This window comes from Scyliorhinus torazame, chromosome 8 (assembly GCF_047496885.1).
Source record: "Scyliorhinus torazame isolate Kashiwa2021f chromosome 8, sScyTor2.1, whole genome shotgun sequence".
NCBI classification, from domain to species: domain Eukaryota; kingdom Metazoa; phylum Chordata; class Chondrichthyes; order Carcharhiniformes; family Scyliorhinidae; genus Scyliorhinus; species Scyliorhinus torazame.
This window is the reverse complement of record NC_092714.1, coordinates 136,654,690-136,682,665: the sequence shown is the minus strand read 5'-3', so window position 1 is coordinate 136,682,665 and position 27,976 is coordinate 136,654,690. Positions and strand designations below refer to the sequence as shown.

Sequence of the window (27,976 nt, the reverse complement as noted above, 5' to 3'; positions counted from 1 at the left end):
CAGCCCGGTATGACCCTGGATCCTACCACCCTCGATGCTGTCCTCGCTACGCCCTTCCAAAATTCCTCCAGCGCTGGGCACGCCCAGAACATATGGGTGTGATTTGCTGGGCTCCCTGAGCACCTAACACACCTGTCCTCAACCCCAGAAAACCGGCTCATCCTTGTCCCGGTCATGTGTGCCCTGTGCAGCACCTTAAACTGTATGAGGCTGAGCCTCGCGCATGATGAGGAAAAGTTCACCCTCCCTAGGGCATTTGCCCAAGTCCCTTCCTCAATCTCCTCTCCCAACTCCTCCTTCCACTTACCTCCCACTTACCTTTCACCTCCACCACCGAGGCCTCCTCCTCCTCCTGCATCACCTGGTAAGTTTCCAAGATCTTCCCCACTCCCACCCACACCCCGAGAGCACTCTGTCCTGTACTGTGTGTCGCAGCCGCGGGAATTCCACCACCTGCCGCCTGGCAAACGCCCTTACCTGTAAGTATCTGAAGGTGTTCCCCGGGGGGGAGCCCGTACTTCTCCTCCAGGCTCGCGAACCTCCCGTCCACAAACATGTCCCCCAACCTTCGTATCCCTGCCCTTTGCCACCCCAAAAACCCTCCATCTGTTCTCCCTGGGACGAACCGGTGGATCCCCCGTATTGGGGTCTACACCGAGGCCCCAACTTCCCCCCTGTGCCGCCTCCACTGCCCCAGATTTTGTGGGCAGCCGCCATCACCAGGCTCGTGGTATACCTCCTTGGAGGGAACGGCAGCGGCGCCGTTGCCAGCGCCCCCAGACTCGTACCCACACAAGACGCCGTCTCCAGCCTCTTCCATGCAGCCCCCTCCCCCTCCATCACCCACTTGCGCACCATCGTCGCACTGGCGGCCCAGTAGGACCCACAGAGGTTGGGCAGCGCCAGCCCTCCCTATCTCTACTCCGCTCCAGGAACACCCTTCTCACCCTCGGAGTCCCTCGCGCCCACACAAACCCCATTATACTCCTGTTGACCCGCCTAAAGAAGGCCTTCGGGATAAACATGGGGAGGCACTGGAACAGGAACAAAAACCTTGGGAGCACCGTCATTTTGACTGACTGCACCATACCCGCCAAGGACAGCGGCAACGCATCCCCATCTCTTGAACTCCTCCTCCATTTGCTCCACCAGCCTTGTGAAATTAAGCCTATGTAGGGCCCCCCAGCTCCTGGCCACCTGGACCCCCAAATACCTGAAGCTCCTCTCTGCCCTTTTTAGTGGGAGCTCGCCGATCCCCCTCTCCTGGTCCCCTGGGTGAACCACGAACAGCTCGCTCTTCCCCATGTTGAGCTTGTACCCCGAAAAATCCCCAAATTCTCTAAGGATCCTCATTACCTCCGGCATTCCCCCCACCGGGTCCGCCACATATAGCAGCAAGTCGTCCGCATAGAGCGATACCCTATGCTCCTCCCCACCCTGCACCAACCCCCTCCAGTTCCTCGACTCCCTCAGTGCCATAGCCAGGGGTTCAATCGCCAGTGCGAAGAGCAGGGGGGGACAGGGGACACCCCTGCCTCGTCCCTCGGTGCAACCGAAGATACTCGGACCTCCTCCTGTTTGTGGCCACACTTGCCATCGGGACCTCATACAACAGCCTAACCCACCTGACAAACCCCTCCCCAAACCCAAACCTCTTCAGCACCTCCCACAGGTACCCCCACTCTACCTTATCGAAGACTTTCTCAGTGTCCATCGCCACCACTATCTCCGCCTCCCCCTCCCTCGCCGGCATCATGATAACGTTCAAAAGCCTCCGCACATTCGCGTTCAACTGCCTCCCCTTCACGAACCCCGTCTGGTCTTCGTGGATGATCTGCGGCACACAATCCTCAATCCTTCGCCAGCACCTTGGCATCTACATTTAGCAACAAAATCGGTCTGTAAGACCCACACTGCAGGGGATCCTTGTCCCGCTTCAGGATCAAGGAGATCAGTGCCTGGGACATCGTCGGGGGCAAAGCCCCCCCCCTCCCTTGCCTCATTGAAGGTCCTAACTAGCAACGGGCCCAACAGGTCCATATATTTTTTATAGAATTCGACCGGGAAACCGTCTGGCCCCGGTGCCTTCCCCGCCTGCATGCTTCTTATCCCTTTGGTCAGCTCCTCCAGCCCAATCGGGACCCCCAATCCCACCACCAGTCCCTCCTCCACCTTCGGAAACCTCAATTGGTCCAGGAAGCGGCCCATTCCTCCCTCCCTCCCGTGGGGGCTCGGACCGGTACAATTCCTCATAAAAGTCCCTGAAGACCCCATTGATGCCAACCCCACTCCGCACCACACTCCCTCCCCTGTCCTTAACTCCACCGATCTCTCTAGCTGCGTCCCGCTTCCGAAGCTGATGCGCCAGCATCCGGCTTGCCTTTTCCCCATACTCGTAAATCGCCCCCTGGGCCTTCCTCCACTCACCTCCGCCTTCTTGGTGGTCACCAGGTCGAATTTGGCCTGGAGGCTGCACCTCTTCCTCAACAATCCTTTCTCGGGCACCGCCACATACCTCCTGTCTACTCTCACCATCTCCCCCACCAGCCTCTCACTCTCCCCCCGCTCCCTCCTCTCCTTGTGGGCCCTAATGGAAATCAGCTCTCCCCTAAGCACCGCCTTCAGCGCCTCCCGTACCATCCCCACTCGGACCTCCCCGTTATCGTTGGCCTCCAGGTACCTCTCTATACTTCCTCGGACCCTCTCGCTCGCCACCTCGTCCGCCAACAGCCCCACGTCTAAGCACCACAACGGGCGCTGGTCCCTCTCCTCCCCCAGCTTGTTAAGTCCACCCAATGCGGGGTGTGGTCTGAAATGGCTATCGCCGAATACTCGGTATCCTCTACTCTCGCTATCAGCGCCCTACTCAAAATGAAAAAGTCAATTCGGGAATAAGCCTTATGGACATGTGAGAAGAATGAAAATTCCCTAGCCCCCGGCCTTGCAAATCTCCAAGGGTCCACCCCTCCCATCAGGTCCATAAACCCCCTCAGCACTCTAGCCGCCGCCGGCTTCCTACCCGTCCTAGACCTGGAGCGATCCAGTACCGGATCCAGCATTGTGTTAAAGTCTCTGTTGCTAACTTTGCTTAGTTCAATTGCTCTGTTTTTTTACCTTTGCTCTCGAATCGCCAGGTATCTTTATGATACCGCCACGAGGTTCAAGTCCGAGTAATGATCAATAATCCAATACACCGATTAGTAAGATTTAAATCAAAGCACATTTATTATACACAGTAATCACTACTCATGCACAAATCCTACGTCTAAGCTACTTCTACAACTAACAGGCCTATACTTAACTTGGAACTGGCCCACCAGGTCAGGGAAACAAATAGCCTTTCGTTCGGGTTCTGAGCCTGCGGGATTCGAAGTTGGTACGGATTGGTAGCTAGGAGCGCCTATCTCGTAGCGTGCGTTGAATTAAGACTTACGATTTCGATCTTCACTTCCCCGGTCACGGTCAATGTTGGTTCGTTGTTGCTGGGTGACCTGGGCAGGAAGAAGAGCGCGAAGAGGTGGAGAAGAAGAGCTGGAGAAGAGAGCGATTTGAACTTGGGGCTCAATTCTTATAGTCCCCAGGGGCTTCCCGCCTTTCGGGGCGGACCCTGTATCTGGTCCCAAGTGATTGGGACTTTGTCCCAATCGCTTGTTTCGATTTTCTCCAATGCTGGAGTGGTTCCCTGATCGATGGGCGTCTTGAGGTGCTCGTTCACCTCCTTTTGTGTAGGCTCCTGCTGGCGCCGAAGAGTCTGGTTTTGCTTTGTGTGTCTAAATGTTGCTTATTGTTCCCGGGGATTGCTTATTAGTATGCAGATGGCTGTTGTTTTGTTATGCTGATGGTTGCTGGTATCCATAGTGTCTGGCCTTTCCAGAGGTAAATACACAGCCAACCTGCAGCTGCTGGTTTTTGTCTTGTTGGCTGACTTTCCCATCAGCCTTTGCCGTTCGCCATTTTGAATCGGGAGCCATTTTAAGTGGCTACATCTCCCCCCATTATCAGGCCCCCCACTTCCAAGTCTGGGATCCGACCCAACATGCGCCGCATAAAACCCGCATCGTCCCAATTCGGGGCATACACATTGACCAGTACCACCCTCTCTCCCTGCAGCTTACCACTTACAATTATGTACCTACCGCCATTGTCTGCCACAGTGCTCGACGCCTCGAATGACACCTTCTTTCCCACCAAGATCGCACCCCTCGATTTTTGGCATCCAGCCCCGAATGAAACACCTGACCTACCCACCCTTTCCTCAATCTTACCTGGTCTGCCACCTTCAGGTGTGTCTCCTGGAGCATAACCACATCCGCCTTCAGCCCCTTCAGGTGCGCGAACATGCGGGCCCGCTTGACCGGCCCATTCAGTCCCCTTACATTCCAGGTTATCAGCCGGATCAGGGGGCTACCCGCCCCCCTCCCCGCCGACTAGCCATAACCCTTCCTCGGCCAGCCACGCGCCCGCAACGCACGCCCGGCCCGTTCCCCACGGCGGCAGACCCCCGTCTCGACCCCCCCCCACTCGCTCCAGCTCCCCCTTGACCATAGTAGCAGCAACTCGATTCCCCCCCCCCCCGGGCTAGGACCCATCCTAGCTGTTTTACTCCCCCCCCCCCCCCCCCCATTGCACTTCCGCAAGTCAGCTGACTCCTGCTGACCCTGGCCACTCCCGTCTCTCCTTCGACTCCTCCCATTGTGTGACACACCTTCCTCTTCTGTTCCCCATCCACAGGCTCTCCCCCTCCCCCTTCCATCCTAAGCGTGGGCAACAGCCCTCGCTTCCCTGCCCTGGCCCCGCCCCCTCCAGTCTTCAGCGTGGGAAAAAGCCCGCCCTTTCCACCTACCCAGCCCCGCCACCTCTGACGCAGCTCCTTTTACAGGCCCAGACCCCTCACCCACGACTCGGGCCTCCCCCTCCCTCGTGGGGCCCCATCTCACCGCCGGCCATGCACCCCTGTTCCATTTGCTTACCCCCCTCCAAGAGCCCCCCCGGCCAACCCAACCAAAACAGTGCCCAACCCACCCTAACCACCCTCACCGACCAGAAAGAGAAAAACACAAAGAAAAAGAAACCAAGAGCAAAGGACCCCCCTCAAAAAGTAACATATCAACCGCAGTCCCCAATCACCCATCCTGACCCTCAATCTGTGTCCAACTTCTCAGCCTGATCAAAGGCCCACGCCTCCTCCGGAGACTCAAAATAATGGTGCCGGTCCTTGTAGGTAACCCACAGACGCGCCGGCTGCAACATGCCAAACTTCACCCCCTTCCTGTGCAGCACTGCCTTCACTCGATTGTACCCGGCCCTCCTCTGCGCCACCTCCGCACTCCAGTCCTGGTATATTCGCACCGCCGTGTTCTCCAACCTGCTGCTCCTCTCCTTCTTGGCCCACCTGAGCACGCACTCCCGGTCAGCGAACCGATGGAACCGCACCAGCACCGCCCGCGGAGGCTCGTTAGCCTTGGGCCTCCTCGCCAGCATTCTGTGGGCCCCTTCCAGCTCCAGGGGCCCCTGGAAGGACCCCGCTCCCATCAACGAGTTCAACATGGTGACCACATAGGCCCCCACGTCCAGCCCCTCCGGGAGGCCCAGAATCTTCCGCCTCGACCGATTCTCCATCTCCTCGAACCGCTCCTGCCATTTATTGTGGAGTGCCTCGTGCGCCTCCACCTTTACCGCCAGGCCTAAGATCTCGTCCACGTTGTCGGAGATCTTTTGTTGGGCCTCGCGGATCGCCACCCCCTGGGCCGTCTGTGTCTCCAGCAGCTTATCAATAGTAGCCTTCATCGGCTCAAGCAGGTCCGCTTTAATCTCTCTGAAGCAGCGCTGGATACCCTCCTGTTGCTCCTGCGCCCACTGCATCCACGCTGCCTGGTCTCTGCCCGCCGCCATTTTGTTCTTCTTCCCTCGCACCTTCTTCGGGTCCACCACCACCTTTTTAGTCGCCCCGCTCCTGGTAAAAGCCATATACTATCGGGGAATTGTTGTAATCTCCTTCCCACACCGGGAAACGTCGAAAAAGTACCGTTGGGGGCCCTGAAAAGAGCCCAAAAGTCCGTTTTTGCGGGAGCCACCGAATGTGCGACTTAGCTCCGCATAGCCGCAACCGGAAGTCCGGCCGTTAACCATCTTAAGCTCGTTAGCTGTCAGTAAAATATTGATTGGTCACTGGGCTAAATCGTTGCAGAAATGACGTATCACAGATTTGAAATATTTTGTGCAGTAATACCGTATCGTGACCCCAGTACATTCCAGAGTGTTTTACAACCGTTGGATCACATCTTGAAAGTAATTGCTTTTGTTAGGTAGACAAATTCAGCAACTAAGCTTTACATAGGGTGCCACAAAAGACAATAAATAACTGGCATAAACTTGTTAAGTTACATTTTCATGTGCTGTTAATGTTTTGTACTTAAAGAGCAACAGGATTACCTGATAATAGTGTTAGGAGAGCAATATTGGACTGGAGAACAGGATAATACTGTTCTTTACCATCTGACCTGTGCAATACCTGAACAGTAACTTGGATTTTGGTTTAACAGCCCATTCACAAGGTGATGCAACTCTGTCAAGACTGCACTGAAGTGTCAGACCAGATTGTTTTTAAATTGAGGTCAGTCAGCTGTATTACATGGCTTTATGTTAATGTATGTAATTTCTTTAGAGAGATGTCATTAAAATGTGGATTTTGCAAGCAGAAAAAGGAGGAAGTATTCTGTGGAGAATTACTCTTTTCTCGCGATCGTCAACTGGTAGTTCACCGCAAATGCCTGGTAAGTGTGTTTCTGTTGGGTCATGAACTAAGGAAATTATATTTTATACATTTTAAGTTTTAATATTAATTTAGTTTCACAGAAATGCATGGAACAATACCCCTTTTCAGTGATTGCGTTCCCACCTTTGGGCCAGGAGGTACAGGAATGTGCTCCAGACAGCCTTGGCAAGTGGAGACAGTAGCTTTGGCTCTGAATTCTGAGATAACGTTCAATGGGATACTCGTATCCAGTAGCTATGGGTACCCTCCCCCAATTGTTCTTGAGTTGTGGGAGCCATTCACCGTCTAGGACAACCATCTTTCCTACTGGTAAGGTAGTTATGGCCATGAAATAGGTGTTCATATCGCAACCTGCTAGACTATGAATCATTGCGCAAATCCTCCTTCCCAGTATATCAAGAGAAGAGTGCAAAGATGCAAAACAAGAACTGGAATACATTCCTATGACTTCTAGTGGCGGCCATGGTGTGAGTGGTCGCACACAGGGCAGCTCCTGCTTGAGGGTGTAGAAAAGAGCTCTTTTTTACCCAAAATTGGGTGTAACTGCGATGGAAAAGTCTAGCAAGGTTGGAGGAGATGTGTCGTCCCGTCTTCCCCCCACCCCCCATCCCTCCCCCACCATGTCTGCTGGTTATGAAACAAGTGGAAAACCTGACCCACCCATCCTTTTCTTTGCCTAACCTGGTCCTTCATCCGGAGGTGCGTCTCCTTCGGAAATACCACCTTCGCTTTTAAATGCCTTAGGTGCACAAAAACCAGAGATCTTTTCACCGGTCTATTGAACCCTCGCATGTTCCATGTTATTACCCTTACCGGGGCCTATGCTGCCATTCCCCTTTACTTTACTTGATTCTTGTGCATTAAAATCATTGGTTTAAACCGTGGGATCTCATTGTTTTATCCTTTTGGTAAATTATGGGAATTTTGAATTTCTCGTTAGGTGCTCGTGTTCTCCACAGGAATCGTGATGCAAGAATTACTTGCTGAAGATGTCAGTTATGTGGTTTATTGAACTGAATTTTTCCATTTTTTCCAGCTGTTTTCTTCTGTACCCAAGGAATCCAAAAGATCCAAGAATGAAAAACTTTGTGGCAGTTCACTGCCTGCTATTAAAAGGAAATTACAGAAAGTCACTAAAATGGTAAATTTTGTTTTACTTAGGAGAATATTAAAAATATGGAAGTTTTAATTTTTACCTTGGATGCAGAGAAGAAACACTTTGGTTTCTGACAGGAATGTGACAGATATAGCACAAGTACAAGAACTCTGGGCGAAATTCTCCGGTATCGGCGCGATGTCCGCAGACTGGTGCCCAAAACAGTGCAAATCAGTCGGGCATCGCGCCGCCCCAAAGGTGCGGAATGCAAAACGTTTTGAGATGTAGTTAATGGTGTGATGTAGGAAATGAGACAGCCATTCTGAAAGGAAAATTGTATTTGACTGATCTATTGGAGTTTTTTAAGGATATAACTAGCAAGATAGGTAAAGAGGAATCACTGGAGGTAGCATGATTGGAGTTTGAAGGCATTCAATACAATTTTACACACAAGGTTGTTGTACAGAATAGTGGGCCAGATATTTGGGTTTATAATATTGGTGGTGTTTGGGATTGGATGAAGGATAGAGAATAGGATAAAGAGTCATTTCCAAGCTAGGGGACTATTGCTAGAGCTGTGTCGTACGAATCAGTGTTCGGGCCTCAAATATTTTCAATCTATTTTAATGACTTGAATGAAGGGGCGGAGTGTAATGTATTCAAATTTGTTGATGATGCAAAGCCAAGTGGTAAAGTAAATTGTGAGGAGTGTATAAAGTGCTAGAATATAGGTGGTTAACCTGAGAGTTTAGCTGGTATCAGTTGACTTCAGACTGTTTGTTCACACTGGTTCGTGAGAATATAGAACAAGTAAAATATCAAAATGGCATTCTCCACGTTTTAAAAAATTATTGCATGGGATGTGAGTGTTGCCAGCAGGGTGAGCATTTGTTGCCCCTAATTGTCCTTGAGACAGCAGTGCTGTGCTGCAAAAGCTAAACCTTCTGTCATTGACGCCTCAGAGTATTCATTAATAAATTGAGCTTGGCAGCTTTCTATAGCTTGTTCTTTTCCCCACATTTAAATGATTTTTTCACCTGAGTGACCTCTTAACGCTTCAGCAGACAGCACTGAAAGCCCGACTCTTCACATCATTGATAGAAAATTGAACTTGATAATGTTTCAACTATAATAGGTTCTAAACAACTCCAGGTATAACTGGCTACAATTAGACTGCTTCATGGCTGCATCTAGAATTCTCCACCCTGCTGGGTTCAAGATTATTATGGCATGTTTGGGAAAATATGTTGGTGAAATTTCATTTACAGAAACGTTTCAATGACCGAAATTACTTTTAATAATATAATAATATCATATAATAATCGCTTAATGTCACAAGTAGGCTTCAATGAAATTACTGCGAAAAGCCCCTAGTCGCCACATTCCGGCACCTAAGTAACTAATTATATGTGAGCAAGGGACTCATTGACTCATTAACTTTTGAACAAGTGTTTGGCTTTCTGTGTTCCTTTTCATATTTAAATGACAACTAAAACTGTCTGACTGTAATTTTCAATGTGTTAGTTGGCCTCATCAATTGTTGTACACTTGAGCTTTGAAGATGAAAGAGAACATTTTTGTGGACTTTTCTGTCTATGTTTAGAAATGCAGGTATTGTCATCGGACTGGAGCTTCTGTGAAATGTGCTGTCGCGTGCTGTAGGAAACTCTATCACTACCCCTGTGTAAGGAGTGATAATGGTGTGATCGGTGAAAATAAAATCCATGAAGCTTACAGGTAAAGTGCTTTTTCCAGTAATTGCTATTAAACTTGGTAAAGCTCTGTCAGTGACTCAATTTAATGTAATTGGCTCTGTAATTTAAAATAAAACAGAAAATACTCAGTAGGTCGGGCAGTATCTGTGGAGAGAGAAAAACGATAAAGTCAGAGTTAACATAATCAGTTAAACTATGCAACACCTTAATATTACTGAAAAACTATGTTGCATCTAAACCAGCCATAGTTAACTCCAAAAGAATTGATAAGGTGGAGTGTTCACATCATTGAATCATTGAGGTTCATATGAGGTCTGCTCGAGGGATAATGGCAGACAGTTAATGGAAGACAGGTGTTTGATGTATTATGAGACTTTAGAGTGATGCAAAGATGTCCACACTGGCGTTCTCCCTGCAATCTAGCAAAGTTTTTTCGCTGGATAGAGTGAAATATCCTACTTGTTAGACTTGAACAAATGGCCATCAGTAAGACATTACTGCATGCTTCAATATCCTACACTCCTAATTCAAATCATCTGTCTTGCTATTGAGTTTGATGCCACCTTACCATACCCTGCAAAAATCCTTCCCAGATCGCTAGAAAAGATCTGCTAGAAATAGAAACACCCAGTCGTTGAACCATGGTTGCCTATTAACAAGCCTGCATCTCGAATGTTCCTGGGATTGTTGCATCTATCTATCCTGTGATGTACCAATGATCTTCCGGGGTAATTCCTCCATTTGGATTCAGGGCACGACAATGTTTTATCCAAGAAGGCCAGGCCTTGTTTTTCAAATCATTTGTTGGCTCCACCTCCTGCAAAGCCAGTTCCACAATCTCCGATTGAATGCTGCCTCTGCGGTACTGTTATCCCGCTGAAAATAAAGCGCAACCAATCCTATTAGATTTGCTCTAGATAACCAAGATCAGTATTGGGAAGATAGCTGTGTGTTCTAATTTTAGCTGTTGTAGCAAATGTGGAGAAGCAGTGTTTATCTTGGAAGAGCACAGAGTCTCAATTTTACTGCAATTAAATGAGAAGAGAGTGCACAATTTTGCACTGAATTGTCTAATAAACTCTACCTGCTTATCATCATCATGTCTCCATCGCCAGTACTTCTTGGCAAAAATTCTGGAGGCTATAAAAATCATGAAGTGTGGCAAAGCATCCTCCCAGATACCTTGCTACTTAAGCAGCTGCCCATGGGAAATGGGGGTTTTCAAACCTCTTAAATCTGATGGAATTTGTGTTTGATATTCACCTTGTACATCTTGTCAATGTGACACACCAAGACATACCCTGGGACATGCTTGGCTACTGGTTTCAACACGGAAATGGAAATACAATGAGGAAGACTACCCCTTTCTCCGAGCCTGCTGTTCCTTTGATTTTGTGTCCAAGACCAAGGTATCATTGGATAACCATGACAACTCTGGGATCAGCAAGCCCCAGACCAACATTGATCATAACCAGCATCAGCAAAAAGGCCCTGATCTTGGCAATCCACAATAATGACATGCATCATCCTCATGGCAGGGACCTGTGTCGAACCATGGGCCAAGCAAATATGGAAACTATATTAATTTTCAAAAATCACTACAGCAACAAAAAAGATCTGGCTGTACGAACTGCATTGAATGACTAGGCAAAATATGATGGACTGTAAATCAGCTTCACAGTCCCAGGTTCCTGTGAGATTGTTGATGGATGTGTATAAAGCTGGAAATGCCTGTGTATGTGTCTAGGGTCAGAAGATGTATATGAAATGTATAATAATGTATGTGGTGTTTTTGTTTTGAAATTTATTTTAATTTCATCCACAGGATTTGGTGTCAGAAACACAAAACTGAATGTGGAGGTAATGCATTTTCTGATCTATAATTTCTAGAAAGCCACCAAACTGTTGATATTTGTTATAATTCAGCTCCATGGTTTGAAAAATGCTGGTATTTCCAGAGTCATAATGAAATATAGAGGATGGAATGGCAAATGACACATTGCCACAGCGTGGCAGGATGCCACGTTAAATCTCTTCAACATTTTGCTGAGTTCTGGGGCAAAATTCTCCGGTATCGGCGCGGTGTCCGCCAACCGGCGCCAAAAACGGCGCAAATGAGTCGGGCATCGCGCCGCCCTAAAGGTGCGGAATCCTCCGCATCTTGGAGGGCCCAACCCTAACCTTGAGGGGCTAGGCCCGCGCCGGACTGATTTCAGCCCCGCCAGCTGGCGGAAGTGCCCCGCCAGCTGGCACGGAAATGACATTGCTGGGCGGCGCATGCGCGGGAGCGTTAGCGGCCGCTCACGGCATCCCCGCGCATGCGCTGTGGAGGGAGTCTCTTCCACCTCCGCCATGGTGGAGACCGTGGCGAAGGCGGAAGGAAAAGAGTGCCCCCACGGCACAGGTCCGCCCGCGGATCGGTGGGTCCCGATCGCGGGCCAGGCCACCCTCCGGGGCCAGATCGCCCCGCGCCCCCCCAGGACCCTGGAGCTCGCCCGCACCGCCTTGTCCCGCCGGTAAGGTAGGTGGTTTAATCCACGCCGGCGGGACAGGCATTCTAGCAGCGGGACTTCGGCCCATCCGGGCCGGAGAATCGCGGGGCGGCCGCCAACCGGCGCGGTGCGATTCCCGCCCCCGCCGAATCTCCGGTGCCGGAGAATTTGGCAACCGGCGGGGGCGGGATTCACGCCAGCCCCTGGCGATTCTCTGACCCAGCGGGGGGTCGGAGAATCTCGCCCCCGATCTCAATTGTATTGTACAAGAATATGTAGAACAGAAGGCAACAGTTCACCTTCATGGGAAGGAAGTTTGTGACCTTGAAGGGAAGATTGTGTTTGAGTGCAAGAAATTAAAGCATTTCAGATATCCATGTCAGTATATTTTCGAGATTATGTGTAAAGCTGAAATGATTTGTGCAGTAATGTGATTTTTAAGGCAACTCCAGTGTAATTGGTACATTCCTTAATGTGCTCTTTTTTTTTCTTGAAAATAGTTGCAGATAATAAAAATAACTATTACAATCAGATGGGGGGGAGGGGGGTAAATAGCTCCCCTCTTTTCCCACACCTTGTTTGACCGTAACAGTTTTTTTTGTGATAAGGCAGCTCCAGTGTAATTGGTACTTTCCTTAATATGCTCTTTTCCCCCTGAAAATAGTGCAGAAAATAATAATAATCTTTATTATTGTCAAAAGTGGGCTTACATTATACTGCAGTGAAGTTACTGTGAAAATCCCCTAGTCGCCACACTCCAGCGCCTGTTCGGGGACACTGAGGGAGAATTCAGAATGCCCAATTTACCTAACATCACGTCTTTCGGGACTTGTGGGAGGAAACCGGAACATCCGGAGGAAACCCTTGCAGACACAGGGAGACTGTGCAGACTCTGCACAGACACTGACCCAAGCTGGGAATCAAACCGGAGACCCTGGTGCTGCGAAGCAGCAGTGCTAACCACTGTGCTACCGTGCCGCCCAGATAATGAAAGTAACTATTACAATCAGATGAGGGTGTAAATAGCTACCCTCTTTTTGCACTCCTTGTTTGACCTTAACGGGTTTTTTTTGTGAGAACCTTGTTTGACCTTAACATGTTTTTTGTGAAAAGGTAGTAGTTGATGACAAAATGTTTAACTGTTTGCAAGTTGTGAGCAAAAAAGAACCAATCATATAGGATTTCTTGGTTTATCAAAAAGAGTTAGCTTTATTGTACGTAACCTGTCCAGGTAAAATAAAAAGATGCACTCTGACTTGTGGGAACCAGGAGATAATTTTAGAGAGGAGTACCAAGTTGCGCAGAATACTGGGAGAGATAGACAGGTCTGGAGTAGAGAATATTAAGTTAATCGGTGGGGCCAGTATAAAGGAGAAAGTAATTGAGTCCAAATCAGGGTTATTTTGCATGTATGTGAATGCATGGAGTGTGATTAATATGATTGGTGAGTTACAGGCACCGATTGTGGGAAACACAATGTTGTGGTGATGACTGAGATCTGACTCCAAGAAGGGCAAGACTGGGGGCGGGATTCTCCGATCCCCCGCTGGGTCGGAGAATTGCCAGGGGCTGGCGTGAATCCCGCCCCCCCGGCGATTCTCCGGCCCGCGATGGACTGAAGTCCCGCCGCTGTCAACCCACGCCAGCCGGCGTGGATTGAACCACCTTTGGGACGGCGGGGAACGGCGGCGCGGGCGGGCTCCACGGTCCTGGGGGGGCGCGGGGCGATCTGGCCCCGGGGGGTGCCCCCGCGGTGGCCTGGCCTGCGATCGGGGCCCACCGATCCGCGGGCGGGCCTGTGCCGTCGGGGCACTCTTTTCCTTCCGCCTTCGCCATGGTCTCCACTATGGCAGAGGCGGAAGAGACCCCCTCCACTGCGCATGCGCGGGGATGCCGTGAGCGGCCGCTGATGCTCCCGCGCATGCGCCGCCCGGCAAAGTCAGTTTCGCGCCAGCTGGCGGGGCACCAAAGGCCTTTCCCGCCAGCTGTCGGGGCGGAAATCAGTCTGGCGCGGGCCTAGCTCGGCTCGGGTGACGCGGCTCGGCCGCTCAAGATGCGGAGACGTCCGCACCTTTGGGGCGGCGCGATGCCGGACTGATTTGCGCCGTTTTTGGCGCCGGTCGGCGGACATCGCGTCGATATCGGAGAATCCCGCCCTGGGTGTTAAATATCCCTGAACACCAGGGGCTGGATTCTCCAAAATGGAGGCAGAGTGTCCGCGCCGTCATGAACGCCGGCGAGGTTCATGACGGCGCGAAACGGCCCTTATTCCGACCGATTCAGGGCCCGATAATGGGCTAGGAGCGGAGCTGCGTCATTTACATGCGCTAGGCCTTGGCGCCGCGTAAAGGCGGCGCCGCATACATGTCACGGCCGGCGCCGCATAACTGGCGTCACCCACGCATGCGCGTGGCTTTTGCTTTTGACATTGCTTTTGACAATGATGAGGATAGCACGAGATACGATGAAGTTATTGGGTACTTTGATCGACATTGCTCCCCCAAAATGAATGAGACATTTGAGAGATATATGTTGCGTAAGCGTACCCAGAAACCTGGCAAATCATTCAACAGTTTTGCCACTGACTTGAGACTGAAGACCCAGTCATGCAACTTCAGTAGCCTGAAATCTTCTTTGATCCGCGACCAAATTGTCTTTGGTGTATCAAATGATTAGCTACATGAGAGATTGCTGTGGGAAGAAGATTTGGTATTGGAACAAGCAATAAAGATTTGCCAGGTGAGCAAGGTAGCTGCACAGCAAATCAGCACACTCTAATCGAAAAAAATTGGCGGCAGCTCTGAGGAAGATGGCAGCACCATTAATACTGTGATGCACGTGAGGAAGAAACATGGTCTCAGTGCGGTCGGCCATTTAAAGCGGCCGGCAGGAGCCGCCATCGTATGCCCTAAGTGTGGCAAGCGACATGGCCCATGGCAATGTCCGGCCTTTGGAAAAGTCTGCTCTAGGTGCGGCCATGTTGGGCATTTTACAAAACACTGTTTTGCACATCCTACAATGGATCATAGAAGATCAATAAATGTGGTGAATGAGATACCTCCGAACAAACAGTTCTTCATCGATCTCATTGCAACCAAGGACCAGAAGAGTCCGACCACAAAAGATGTAGATGCAATTTCAAAAAAGAACGAAGCTAGTAAGAACTCGTCGGAAACTATCAAAACCAGATGGAAATCAATGGTGTTCCTAAATGACTCCTTATTGCCATGCGACTTTGACAATAAAACGATGGCCAATCTCCTCAGTTGGCTTGCCTTGCACAAGCTGGACACGCAACTGAAAGTCGTTGATCGGCCGGGACTGCTGGTGTATTACGGTACAAAAATGATGTGAATGTGAACTTGAGCTCTCAGTGGACTACATGAGATACATGTTACTGTTTTATATTGTGGACATGAAAAGTGAGTCCATCATAGGAGCGGATGCATGTGAATCCCTAAACTTAGTTGAGCGGCTGTTTGTCTCAGTCAGTGAGCAGACAAAAATTACAGCGATTCACAATCTGATACAGTGCCGAGATTATCTGATGAGATAGGAGCTGTAGTGAAAATGGGGGAAGATCAGCCAGCAACGGAAAGCGAAATTCCGAAAGGCACGGCAGAGTTCTGGTTATCGGTCTTTGAAAATGAGGATAGGCTCAGCCACATGATGCAGGAGCATGACGAGCCCGTATTAAAGCATCTACAAGGGGTGAACGGTAAATATTCAGAGCATAAGAAGCCGAGGAGCTTCACTCTGGAGTTTAAGTTCAAGTCCAATGAGTGTTTCACAAACTAGGTCATTACAAAAGTACACCAGATGGATTTGCGGCCTGACAAGCTTGAATCTTCACTCTTTGAAATCATTGGGTGCACAGATCGACTGGAGGGAAGGCAAAAGTGTCTCGTTGAAAACAATTATAACTAAGCCGAAGCACAAAGGTGGAAGCACTTGCAGAACAGTTACGAAAACTGTACCAAATTAATCGTTCTTTAATTTCTTCAGTTCCCCTGAAGTTCCACAGTGTGGAATGTTAAGCAAATGTTCGGCAGCAAAACACCATGCTGACTTTGAGCTTGGCTGCCTCCTACGTGAACACACAATTCCGTGTGCAATTAATAATAACAATCTTTATTGTCATAAGTAGGCTTACATTAACACTGCAATGAAGTTACTGTGAAAAGTCCCTAGTCGCCACATTCCAGCACCTGTTCGAGTACACGGCGGGAGAATTCAGAATGTCCAAATTACCTAATGCACATCTTTCGGGACTTGTGGGAGGAAACCGGAGCACCCGGAGGAAACCCATGCAGACACAGGGAGAATGTGCAGACTCCACACAGACTGTGACCCAAGACAAGAATCGAAGCTGGGACCCTGGAGCTGTGAAACAACAGTGCTACCCACTGTGCTACCATGCAGGAGAAATTGCAGACGATGCTGAATCCGACGATGAGTGCTACAAAGATTTATTTTGTTTTATTAAATATTTTTATTCTCCTTTTTCACATTTTCTCCCAAATTTACACCCACCAACAATAAGCAGTAACGAATGTCAGTCCCCATATCAACAACAACAATCCCATCCTCCCACCAAACCCCCAAACAGCAGCCCGCAGGTTAACACAAACAAATAACAAAAAGGAATCTGGAATCATCCATAGACACCAATAACACATATAGTCCCCCTCCCCCAACCCTTCCAAACCCCCCCCCCCCGCCTAATGTTCGATGTTATCCAATTCTTGAAAGTGCCTAATGAATAACGCCCATGAATTGTAGAATCCCTCCATCCTTCCCCATCAGCTCAAACTTGACCTTCTCAAGAGTTAAGAATTCTAACAGTTCCCCCCGCCACGCCAGGGCATAGGGTGGAGAGGTTGCTCTGCATCCCAATAGGATCCGCCTTTGGGTGATCAACGAGGCGAAGGATGCACCATCTGCCTCCGCACCCGTTTCCAACCCCGGCTGGTCCAACACCCCAAATATGGCCTCCTGAGGGCCCGGGTCCAGTTTCACGTGCACCACTTTAGGGATTACCCTAAAAACCTCATTCCAGTATTCCTCCAGCTTTGGACAGAACCAAAACATAAGAACGTGATCCCCCTCCCGCCCTCCCAATGTTCACACAGATCTTCTACCCCCTCAAAGAGCCAGCTCATCCTCGCCCTTGTGAGGTGTGCTCTATATACCACCTTCAGCTGTATCAGCCCCAACCTCGCGCACGAGGTGGAGACGTTCACTCTCCGGAGCACCTCACACCAGAACCCCTTGTTGCTCTGTTTATTTGCCATAAATATGGCGGTCAATATGGTCGCCTTTCTTAATCCTAATTATGAGTATACTTTCAGAGTCGCCAGGTATCTCTCGATACCTCCACAAGGTTCAAACCCGAATACCGATCAAAGAGCCAATACACCAGTTAGTTAGTTCAAAGTCAGTACTATTTATTTACACACACAGTAAGATCTACTCATGCACAACAGTACTACAAACTAAACTATCTCTAACGCTAACGCCTATACTTAACTCCGGGTGCCCACTTGGTCAGAGGAACAATGGCCGTTGTTCGAATCTGAGGCTGTTGGGTTCGAAGAGATACAGGAGAACAGCTAAGGTTGTCCGTCTGGTAGCGAGCGTTGACCTTGAACTTACTTGCTTCTGGTGATGCTGGTGGATGGGTCTCTCTGCTTGAGAGCCAAATCCAAGAGACTGAATCTTTGTCGGGGGTTCCTTCTTATACTTGGAGGGGCTTTGCGTGCTTTTAGGTGGGCCTTAAACTTGGTCCCAATTAATTGGGCAGCTTCTCGATCATTGTTATCGATCTTAACCAATAAAGGGGTGGTTGCCTTGATGGCTGGGTGTGTCTTAGGTGGCCGTTGGCCTTGCTTTGTTTGTGTCTTTCGGTTGGGGTACTGGCGCCGGGATGTTTGCGACAGTATAAACTACCTGAGTGTTAGTCCTTTGTTCCTCGGAGATGGGCAATCAATATGTTAATCGCCCCAGAGTTTTGACTCCGTCTGGTAACTGCTTCCCAAATATACATTCAGGCACTGTGCCTGCTTGTTGTTTAGTATTGTCCACATTTCCCTACATTCTCTGTGAGCGTCCATTTTGTGTTTTGGAAGTGGCCATCCCAGATGGCTACACCCTCCTCCATACCCTCTCCCAACTCTTCCTCCCACTTTGCTTTGAAGCTACAAAGATTTGTATGATGACTTCGAAGATGAGGCGGAAAGTAATGGCGTGGAAGGCAAGCCAGATGAAGACCAGTATGAACTGCTTGTAAATCTCTTTCTCAGGAGCAAGGACGGACTTAACGAAGAGGCCCAAGAAGCGCTACTCTGGTGGTTTGGAAAGAATGGCGACGTGATCACAGGGGACTCCCAGATCGCGATGGACACTGAAAAGGGCGGGAGCTCTGAGATGGCGCACTCCAAAATAAAAACTGAGAACGCAGTGGCTGAATCCTTGGAGGACCAGCTACTGAACAAACTAGAAACAGATGACATTGTGCCAATCTTAAAGAAGCTTGCTCCGGAGATTCTTGCTGAATCGTTTCAGGCCCTGAAATGATTCCAGTAGTCAGATCCCTGATCTTCGAGGATACTGAGGATGAGTGGGAAGATATTGTTGATGAGTAGATCATAGATCATAGAATTTACAATGCAGAAGGAGGCCATTCGGCCCATCGAGAATGCACCGGCCCTTGGAAAGAGCACCCTACTTAAGCCCACGCCTCCACCCTATCCCCATAACCCAGTAATCCCAACTAACCCTATTGGACACACTAAAGGCAATTTATCATGGCCAATCCACCTAACCCGCACATCTTTGGACTGTTGGAGGAAACCGGAGCACCCGGCGGAAACACACGCACACACAGGGAGAACGTGCAGACTCCACACAGATAGTGACCCAAGCCGGGAATCGGACCTGGAACCCTGGAGCTGTGAAGCAACTGCGCTAACCACTATGCTACCGTTCTGCCGTACAATGATACCAACTCTGATGTTGAAGAGATTGACAACTCCGAGAGTGAAACAGCGGAGAAGATGATGACTATCCCGATATGCAGCTCAATGGGTCATACGTATATTCTTGAGCAAGACCAGGATGGTCCAACGCCTGGACCGTCACCACCAGAGAGTATCTGCATCATTATTTCCAGTGATGAGGAACCATTGAGTGTTGCTCCAGCGAGCCAAGAAGGAGAAGCACTTGTTGTCGTAGATCAAACCTCCATGTAGGCACCAGAAAGTGAGGCACTCCAACATCCAATTGAGGCTGCAGAAGTGGGCGCGGTCACACAATCCTATGATGACTTTTCGGCACCTGAGCATCCGCATACTTCCAAGCACAGGGTGCAGACCAGCACCGAACCAGGGGCTGCCAAGCCCAAACATAAAAAGAAAAGAATTTACAAACTAATTGTTAAAACAAGAAGGAGGAAGACTCATCCCACTGACAAAAGTAAAAGAGAAGGTGATGTCATGATTGACAAACCAGAGCCAGAAGAGACAGAAAACATACAGCGAAGCAGCAAACAGCGTCTTGGCAAGAAATGGGAAAAAAAAGGAAGTTGGCGACGCACGTGTGGCCATCATGGATGCATGCCTTCCAAAGGCACAAAGAGGATACGAAGTAAGAGACTGGCACATAAACCAATCTTCGAAAAGGCTGACAACAGCCCAAATGATCACAGGGGTGATCCCGTGAGGGAGGCACAATCAGCTGTGCGAAAGGGATCAGACACCGGCCAGGCATATCATGTTTATGGACAAAAGCAAATTACTGCGGATGCTAGAATCTGAAACCAAAGAGAAAATGCTGGAAAATCTCAGCAGTTCTGGCAGCATCTGTAGCGAGAGAAAAGTACTAACATTTCGAGTCCAGGTGACCCTTTGACCCATGTTTATGGACACCCTAGTAAACCTGTTATAATGTTTATGCTTATTACTAATGTATGGACTAATGATAGTAATCATCTTTGTAAACAAACAATATTTCCTGAGGAAGGGGGATGTGGTGATGTGCCTGTAGACAATAATGTGTTTATAGTTGGTGGTGCGACATCTTATCAGCACGTGGCGGTATAGATCCACAATGTGGTCTCGAAAAACAATGGCCATATGACATGGCACTCAAATTTAAGTTAAGGCGGATCGGGTGCTCGTCAGAAGGTTATAAGACGTATAAGAGGACAGTCGTGCATGGGGTAGTTCCAGGGGACTATAAAGAAACTCCATGATAACTTGCTCTGTATCAGATCGTCACCGTACCACGTGTGCTTTAATAAAGATCATGGTTTGGACAAGCCACAAGCAGTTCTGTGGATTCCTTACTAGACATCGATCACAACACCTATCAGCATGACAGATAACAACACAGAATTGGGAAGTATTTACAATGCCAAGGGATAGAGTACAGAATTTAGTGAACTGCAGATTGCTACTCCAAATTATTGTCTTCCACGGAGTCCACAAAAGCCATGGCCTTAGCCAGATTGTCAAACATCTTTACAGAATTGTCAGATATCACCGTCTGTGTTGCAGGGCATATTGGACTCCGATAGCCTCCAGCCATTTTCTAACTTCATTGAAGCCCTTCCGCCTCTGTTGCATTGCTGACCAGAAATCTTGGAAGAAAGAGGCTAACACTCCATCACAGGGCAAGACCCCATTACGGCCAGATGCCTCCAATACTCTTTGGCGATCTCCAAAGTTATTTTAAAAGTTATCCAGATTTTGTAACCAAAGTAAGAAAGCGTGGTGGCCAGCTCTCAAGGAATTTAACTGGGAAATTTTTCCTCCAGCCTCAGAATTCTGACATAACACATTGCTGCTTTTCCAATGATTGCAAATGGGCCTCAACCGAGGAAGTTGCATTTTTGACAGTAAGGATTCTCTCCTCCGCTTCATTGAGCAGTTTGCCAGTATTCTGCAGTTCTATCGCATAAGCACTGATATTCTGTGTTAACGAGCCGAGTTTCTTGTCAATTATCGCAATAATATTAGCAGTCATCAGCTGTAATGTCTTCAAGAGTGCCGGATCAAGAGCCCATTCGAGGAGTAGATCGCCATAATGGAAAGAGATGCCTCCACCTCAGTTTTTCTGACTGCTCTTATTTGTTCACGATTTTCTTAGGATTTCTCAGCATTTTGTCACAAATGTTTAGCTAGAAATCTTCCAGGGACATAATATGGAGTTCTCACTCCCAGATTAGTTAAGTTTAGGCTGCGTGAGCACAATAAATGTGAGGATTGAAGAATGAGTAGCACCAGAGCCCATGGAAACACAGCTATTCCCACGCTCACATCCCAATGACTCCATAAACTGGATATTTAGAAATACCAAAGGGTTTCAAACTTGATGGAAGCTCATCAACATTAAAGATGTTGAGGAAATTGAGATAAATATTTGAAATTTGACAGGATGTCTTTCTTCAGCCTTGACGTATGATCAATAGCACCCTAAATGCTCAGGATTAAATGCTCAGATAAGGTTATTAATCGCATTCGCAAAATAACAGTGCAGGGGTGCATTGGGGCCAAGTTTGGCAGGTATGAGGATCAATACTTCTCTGAACTTCATGACCCTGCTTAAAAATAACCGTTGGGATTCAATGGTAGATTAGACGAATAAGCTGCAGAGTACAGAAATGATATTGTAAAACTGATGCACTTTTGCCATTTCCTTAACATATGGAATGTTTGGTTCAGACAGCTCTGCTGGAAGTACTGAAGGCATTCAGGAAACTGCACAAGTTAAAGAAAATGACTTGGAACCACAAAAGAATCCTTGTACCAACAGCCTAAGGAAAGACTCTAAGGTGAGGGATATGTGCAGGGATATAATAATATTATGTGTGCAAATGTATTTTTGAAATATTAATATTCAGTTAATTTGCATGTAACGTAATATTTTATCTCCGTTATCCTTTAATACATTTTTAACTTAAACTTTTATATCTGACCAGTTTCTTCCTGTTGTTACTTTGCTCAGAAATGTTCAAACACCTTTAAAAGTAAAAATAGACACTTTTCTTCAAGTGGAAATTATCCCTTTTCGCAGGAATGCTCTATTTGCAATCGGACAGAAGCTGCTATAGACTGTGAAGCTAAAGACTGTGTGACGACTTATCGCTTGTATTGTGCAGCTTCTGACAGCATACCGTTTGTTAAAAACGTTGAAAAAGGAGTTGACAGGTGTGAAAATTACTGATCTGTAAATGTAACATTTAAACTTTTCCAGAGTGTTGAGCATATCATTTAAACTGGAACCCCAGTCCCATACTGAGGAGAGAACTGCACTGTTGAATGTATCACTTTTGGATTTTGATAAACTTTGTGAAATAGAAACTCTGGCTTCCCTAATATAAAGACAAATGCTCAGCAGGTCTTGTACCATCCATGGAGAGAGAAGCAGGGATGATGTTTCAGATTGGTGACCCTTTATCAGAATTGTGAGTTCTTAAGAGATGTAAATATTTAAGCAGAGAGAAAGATAGGAACAAAATGGGAGGTCTATGATGGGAGGAAAGGCTCAAAAGATTAAATTACGAAAGAGATGATGGTGCAAGGTGAGACGAGAAGGTAATTTGACAAGTAAAACATTAAAAGTTACGTCTAGAAGAAGTGTAAATAGGGAAGCAAAGTTGTCAACAACAGCTTCAATCTGAAAACAAGCACAAAGAGGGGAAAAATGGGGTGGAGGTTATGATCAGAAATTATTGAACTCCATGTTGACTCCAGAAGATTTCAAAGTGAATAGGCGAAAGGTGAAGTGTTGTACTTCGAGCCTAGTAATAGATTCCATAATACTTTTTTGAAGAAGATCAGGGAATTCTACCCACCATAACTGGCTAATATTTATCCTTCAACCAGTGGCACTAAACCAGATTATCTGATTGTAATTATACTGCCATTTGTGGGAGTTTGCTGTGTAATAATTAGCTGTCACTTTCCCTTTTTTACAACATTGACTAGACTTCAAATATACTTAATTCGCTATAATGTGCTTTGTGATGTCCTGAGGTCATGGAAAATGCCATAGATATACAAGTATTTTTTATAATTAACATTTCTCCTCATCTGATCACAATGGGGAAGGAACATCACTCAATCAGAAAGTTTGGGACGATCTTACTCAGATAGTCTTCTCTATCATTGTTTTATAATTGTGTAATTTGTAACGGATGATGGTCTATGAACAGCAACTGAAGGTGGCAATGATAAGATCATGCAACATAGCTGTGCTTTCCTGGCCGGAGCCTAGGGATGGTAAGTAGTTATGGAGTATTCAAAAGTGTGGGGTTGTAGATAGAGTAAATAGCTAGAAACTGTTTCCATTGATGGGACAATCAGTAGGACATAGATTTATGATAATTGGCAAAAATAGCAAAGGGGGAGATGGAGTTTTGTTGTTCTGAATGAGTAGTTGTGGTCTGGAGTGCACTCCCTGAAAGAATGGTAGAAGGAGATTCCTGAAACTTTCAAATAGGAATTGAATGTGTACTTGAATAGGAAATGTTTTCAGGACTGTAGAGAAAGAGCTTGAAATATATACACAAGCCAGCATCCATCAAATAACACACTACATTGGCAATTTCTTTGGGGTTACCATTGTAACAAAACATTGTTTTAAAAAATATATATATTTTATTAAAGTTTTCAAACACAATTTTTCCACCTTACAAATCAACAAAAAGATAACACAATACAATAACTAATAAATAACACAATTTAAATAAAATAGTGATATAACAAAGAAATACAAAAATAGTGCTCCCCCCCCTCCACCCCACCCAGAACAAAACAGGTTACCCCCCCCCCCCCCCCTCTGGGCTGCTGCTGCTGACAATCTATTTTCCCTTAACGTTCCGCGAGATAGTCAAGGAACGGTTGCCACCGCCTGGAGAACCCCTGAACCGATCCTCTCAACGCAAACTTCATCCGTTCCAGTTTTATGAACCCTGCCATATCGTTTGTCCAGGCCTCCACGCTGGGGGGTTTCGCTTCCTTCCACATGAGTAAGATCCTTCGCCAGGCTACCAGGGACGCAAAGGCCAGAATATCGGCCTCTTTCGCCTCCTGCACTCCCGGCTCATCCGCTACCCCAAATATAGCAGACCCCCAACCTGGCTTGACCCGGACCTTCACCACCTTTGAAATCACTCGTGCCATTCCCCTCCAGTACCCATCCAGTGCCGGACACGACCAAAACATATGTATGTGGTTCGCCGGGCTTCCCAAGCACCTCCCGCACCTGTCCTCCACCCCGAAGAACCTGCTCAGCCTCGCTCCCGTCATGTGTGCTCTGTGTAGAACCTTGAATTGTATCAGGCTAAGCCTGGCACACGAGGAAGAGAAATTTACCCTACTTAGGGCATCAGCCCACAGACCCTCCTCAATCTCCTCCCCAAGCTCTTCCCATTTTCCTTTCAGCTCCTCTACCAGCGCCTCCCCCTCCTCTCTCATCTCCTGATATATTTCGGACACTTTGCCCTCCCCGACCCATACCCCCGAAATCACTCTATCCTGGATCTCCCGTGTCGGGAGCAGCGGAAATTCCCTCACCTGTTGCCTCGTAAACGCCCTCACTTGCATGTCTCTAAAGATATTCCCCAGGGGCAACTCATACTTTTCCTCCAGCGCTCCCAAGCTCGCAAACGTCCCGTCAATAAACAAATCTCTCAATCTCCTAATTCCTGCCCGATGCCAGCTCTGGAACCCCCCGTCCATCCTTCCTGGGACAAACCTATGGTTGTTCCTGATCGGGGACCACACCGAGGCACCAGTCACACCCCTATGTCGCCTCCATTGCCCCCAGATCCTTAAGGTTGCCACCACCACTGGGTTTGTGGTATACCTTTTCGGGGAGAGCGGTAGCGGAGCCGTCACCAGCACCTTTAGGCTCGTTCCTTTACAGGACGCCATCTCCAGCCTCTTCCACGCCACCCCCTCTCCCTCCCTCATCCACTTGCAAACCATCGCCACACTGGCGGCCCAGACATAATCGTCCAGATTCGGCAACGCCAGTCCCCCTCTGTCCCTGCTGCGCTGCAGGAACCCCCTCCTTACCCTTGGGGTCTTCCCTGCCCACACGAAACTCATAACACTCCTATCTATTTTCTTAAAAAAGGCCTTAGTGATCAAAATGGGGTGACATTGAAACACAAAAAGAAACCTTGGGTGGACCATCATCTTAACCGCCTGCATTCTGCCCGCCAATGAGAGCGGCAGCATATCCCACCTCTTGAAATCCTCCTCCATCTCCTCCACCAGCCGCGTCAGATTGAGTTTGTGTAAAGTTCCCCAGCTCCTGGCTACCTGAATCCCCAAATATCGGAAGCTCCTTTCCGCTCTCCTCAACGGCAGTTTGTCTATCCCTCTTCCCTGATCCCCGGGGTGTACTACGAAAAGCTCACTCTTCCCCATATTAAGCCTATATCCCGAAAAATCTCCAAACTCCCTCAATATCTGCATAACCTCTGTCATCCCCTCCACAGGATCCGCCACATACAGCAGTAGGTCATCTGCGTAGAGTGACACTCGGTGTTCCGCTCCCCCTCTAACCACCCCACTCCATTTCCTAGAGTCTCTCAACGCTATGGCCAGTGGTTCAATTGCAAGCGTGAACAGTAATGGGGACAGAGGGCACCCCTGCCTCGTTCCCCTGTGTAACCGAAAATACTCTGATCTCTGCCGATTTGTGACTACACTTGCCACTGGGGTCCCATAGAGGAGTTTAACCCAACTGACAAAACCCTCCCCGAACCCAAACCTCCTCAGCACCTCCCATAAATACTCCCACTCTACCCTATCAAATGCCTTCTCTGCATCCATCGCTGCCACTATCTCTAACTCCCCCTCCGCTGGGGGCATCATTATCACCCCCAACAGCCGTCGCACGTTAGCATTCAGTTGTCTCCCCTTTACAAACCGTGTCTGGTCTTAATGCACCACCCCCCGGGACACAATCCTCGATCCTCATCGCCAGCACTTTTGCCAGCAACTTGGCGTCTACATTCAGGAGCGAGATAGGCCTATATGACCCGCATTGCAGCGGATCTTTGTCCCGCTTCAGGATTAATGATATCATCGCCTCCGACATTGTCGGGGGTAGAGTCCCCCCTTCTCTGGCCTCCTTAAAGGTTCTTGCCAACAGCGGGGCCAACAAGTCCACGTACTTCCTATAAAATTCCACCGGGAACCCGTCTGGGCCCGGGGCCTTCCCTGCCTGCATGTTCCCCAGCCCTTTAGTCACCTCGTCTACCCCGATTGGCGCCCCCAGACCTGCCACCTCCTGCTCCTCCACCTTCGGGAACCTTAGTTGGTCCAAAAACTGTTGCATCCCCTCTTTTCCCTCCGGGGGTTGGGACCTATATAGCCTCTCATAAAAGGTCTTAAACACCTCATTTACCTTCCCTGCACTCCGCACCGTCGTTCCCATTCCATCCCTAACTCCCCCTATTTCCCTGGCCGCTATCCTCTTATGAAGCTGGTGGGCCAACAGCCGACTTGCCTTTTCCCCATATTCGTATCTCATCCCCTGTGCCTTCCTCCACTGTGCCTCTGCCTTCCCTGTGGTCAGCAGGTCAAACTCCGTCTGAAGTCTTCGCCTCTCCTTGTATAGTCCTTCGTCCGGGGCCTCCGCATATCTTTTATCCACTCTCAATATCTCCCCCACTAATCTCTCCCTTTCTTTGCCCTCTTTTTTCTCCTTGTAAGCCCTCCTAATGGAGATCAACTCTCCCCTAACCACCGCCTTCAGCGCTTCCCATACTACCCCCACCTGGACCTCACCATCATCATTGGCCTCCAGGTACCTTTCAATATATCCCCGCACCCTTCCACAGACTCCCTCACCGCCAATAGTCCCACATCCAGTCGCCACAGTGGGTGCTGTTCCCTCTCCTCTCCTAGTTCCAGATCCACCCAGTGCGGGGCATGATCTGAAACGGCTATGGCCGAGTACTCCGTTCCTTCCGCCCTTGGAATCAGTGCCCTATTCAAAACAAAGAAATCTATCCGGGAGTAAGCCTTATGAACATGGGAGAAAAAGAAAAACTCTTTGGCCAACGGCCTAGCAAATCCCCACGGATCCACTCCCCCCATTTGCTCCATAAACCCCCTGAGCACCTTGGCCGCTGCCGGCCTTCTTCCGGTCCTGGATCTAGACCGATCTAACTCTGGATCCAGCACAGTATTGAAATCCCCCCCCCATTACCAGGCTTCCTACCTCCTGGTCCGGAATACGTCCCAACATCCGCTTCATAAATCCCGCATCATCTCAGTTCGGGGCATATACATTTACCAGCACGACCTCCATTCCCTGCAGTCTACCACTCACCATCACATATCGGCCACCGTTGTCCACAACTATATTCCTAGCCTCGAACGACACCCGTTTCCCCACCAATATAGCCACCCCTCTATTTTTCGCGTTCAACCCCGAGTGGAACACCTGTCCCACTCATCCTTTCCGTAACCTAGCCTGATCCGCCACCTTCAGATGCGTCTCCTGAAGCATGACCATGTCTGTCTTCAGTCCTTTTAAGTGCGCGAACACTCGGGCCCTCTTAATCGGCCCATTTAGGCCTCTCACATTCCACATGATCAGCCGGATTGGGGGGCTGCCCGCTGCCTCCCCCCCCCCCGCCGACTAGCCATCACCTACTCTAGGCCAGTCCCAAGTCCAGGTCCCGCGCACCCACCAGTCCCCCAGGCGGCGCACTCCCGCCCCGACCACCTCTTCCCTTGCCAGCTCCCTCTCGATCCCAGCAGCAGCAACCCAATTATCTCCCCCCTCCCCCTGCTAGATCCCCATCTAGCATGGTTTCTCCCCCCATAATGCTTCCGAAAGTCAGCTGACTCCAGCTGACCCCGGCTTCCCC

At 48.8% G+C, this 27,976-nt stretch overlaps 1 protein-coding gene across 3 annotated transcripts in view; it reads left to right on the top strand.

The window, feature by feature from the left end:
• Positions 1 to 27,976, top strand: part of LOC140428135 (histone-lysine N-methyltransferase SETDB2-like) — a 206,083-nt gene that overhangs the window by 16,294 nt on the left and 161,813 nt on the right. For 2 of the 3 annotated variants that reach the window (XM_072514236.1, XM_072514235.1), the window contains exons 2-7: positions 6,665 to 6,773; positions 7,812 to 7,916; positions 9,475 to 9,608; positions 11,412 to 11,446; positions 21,801 to 21,910; positions 22,153 to 22,286. In XM_072514236.1, coding sequence (XP_072370337.1) covers positions 6,665 to 6,773; positions 7,812 to 7,916; positions 9,475 to 9,608; positions 11,412 to 11,446; positions 21,801 to 21,910; positions 22,153 to 22,286 — 627 coding nt within the window. Of the gene's footprint in view, positions 1 to 6,541; positions 6,614 to 6,664; positions 6,774 to 7,811; positions 7,917 to 9,474; positions 9,609 to 11,411; positions 11,447 to 21,800; positions 21,911 to 22,152; positions 22,287 to 27,976 lie in introns of those variants that run through there. The other variant, XM_072514237.1, reaches the window with a different exon arrangement.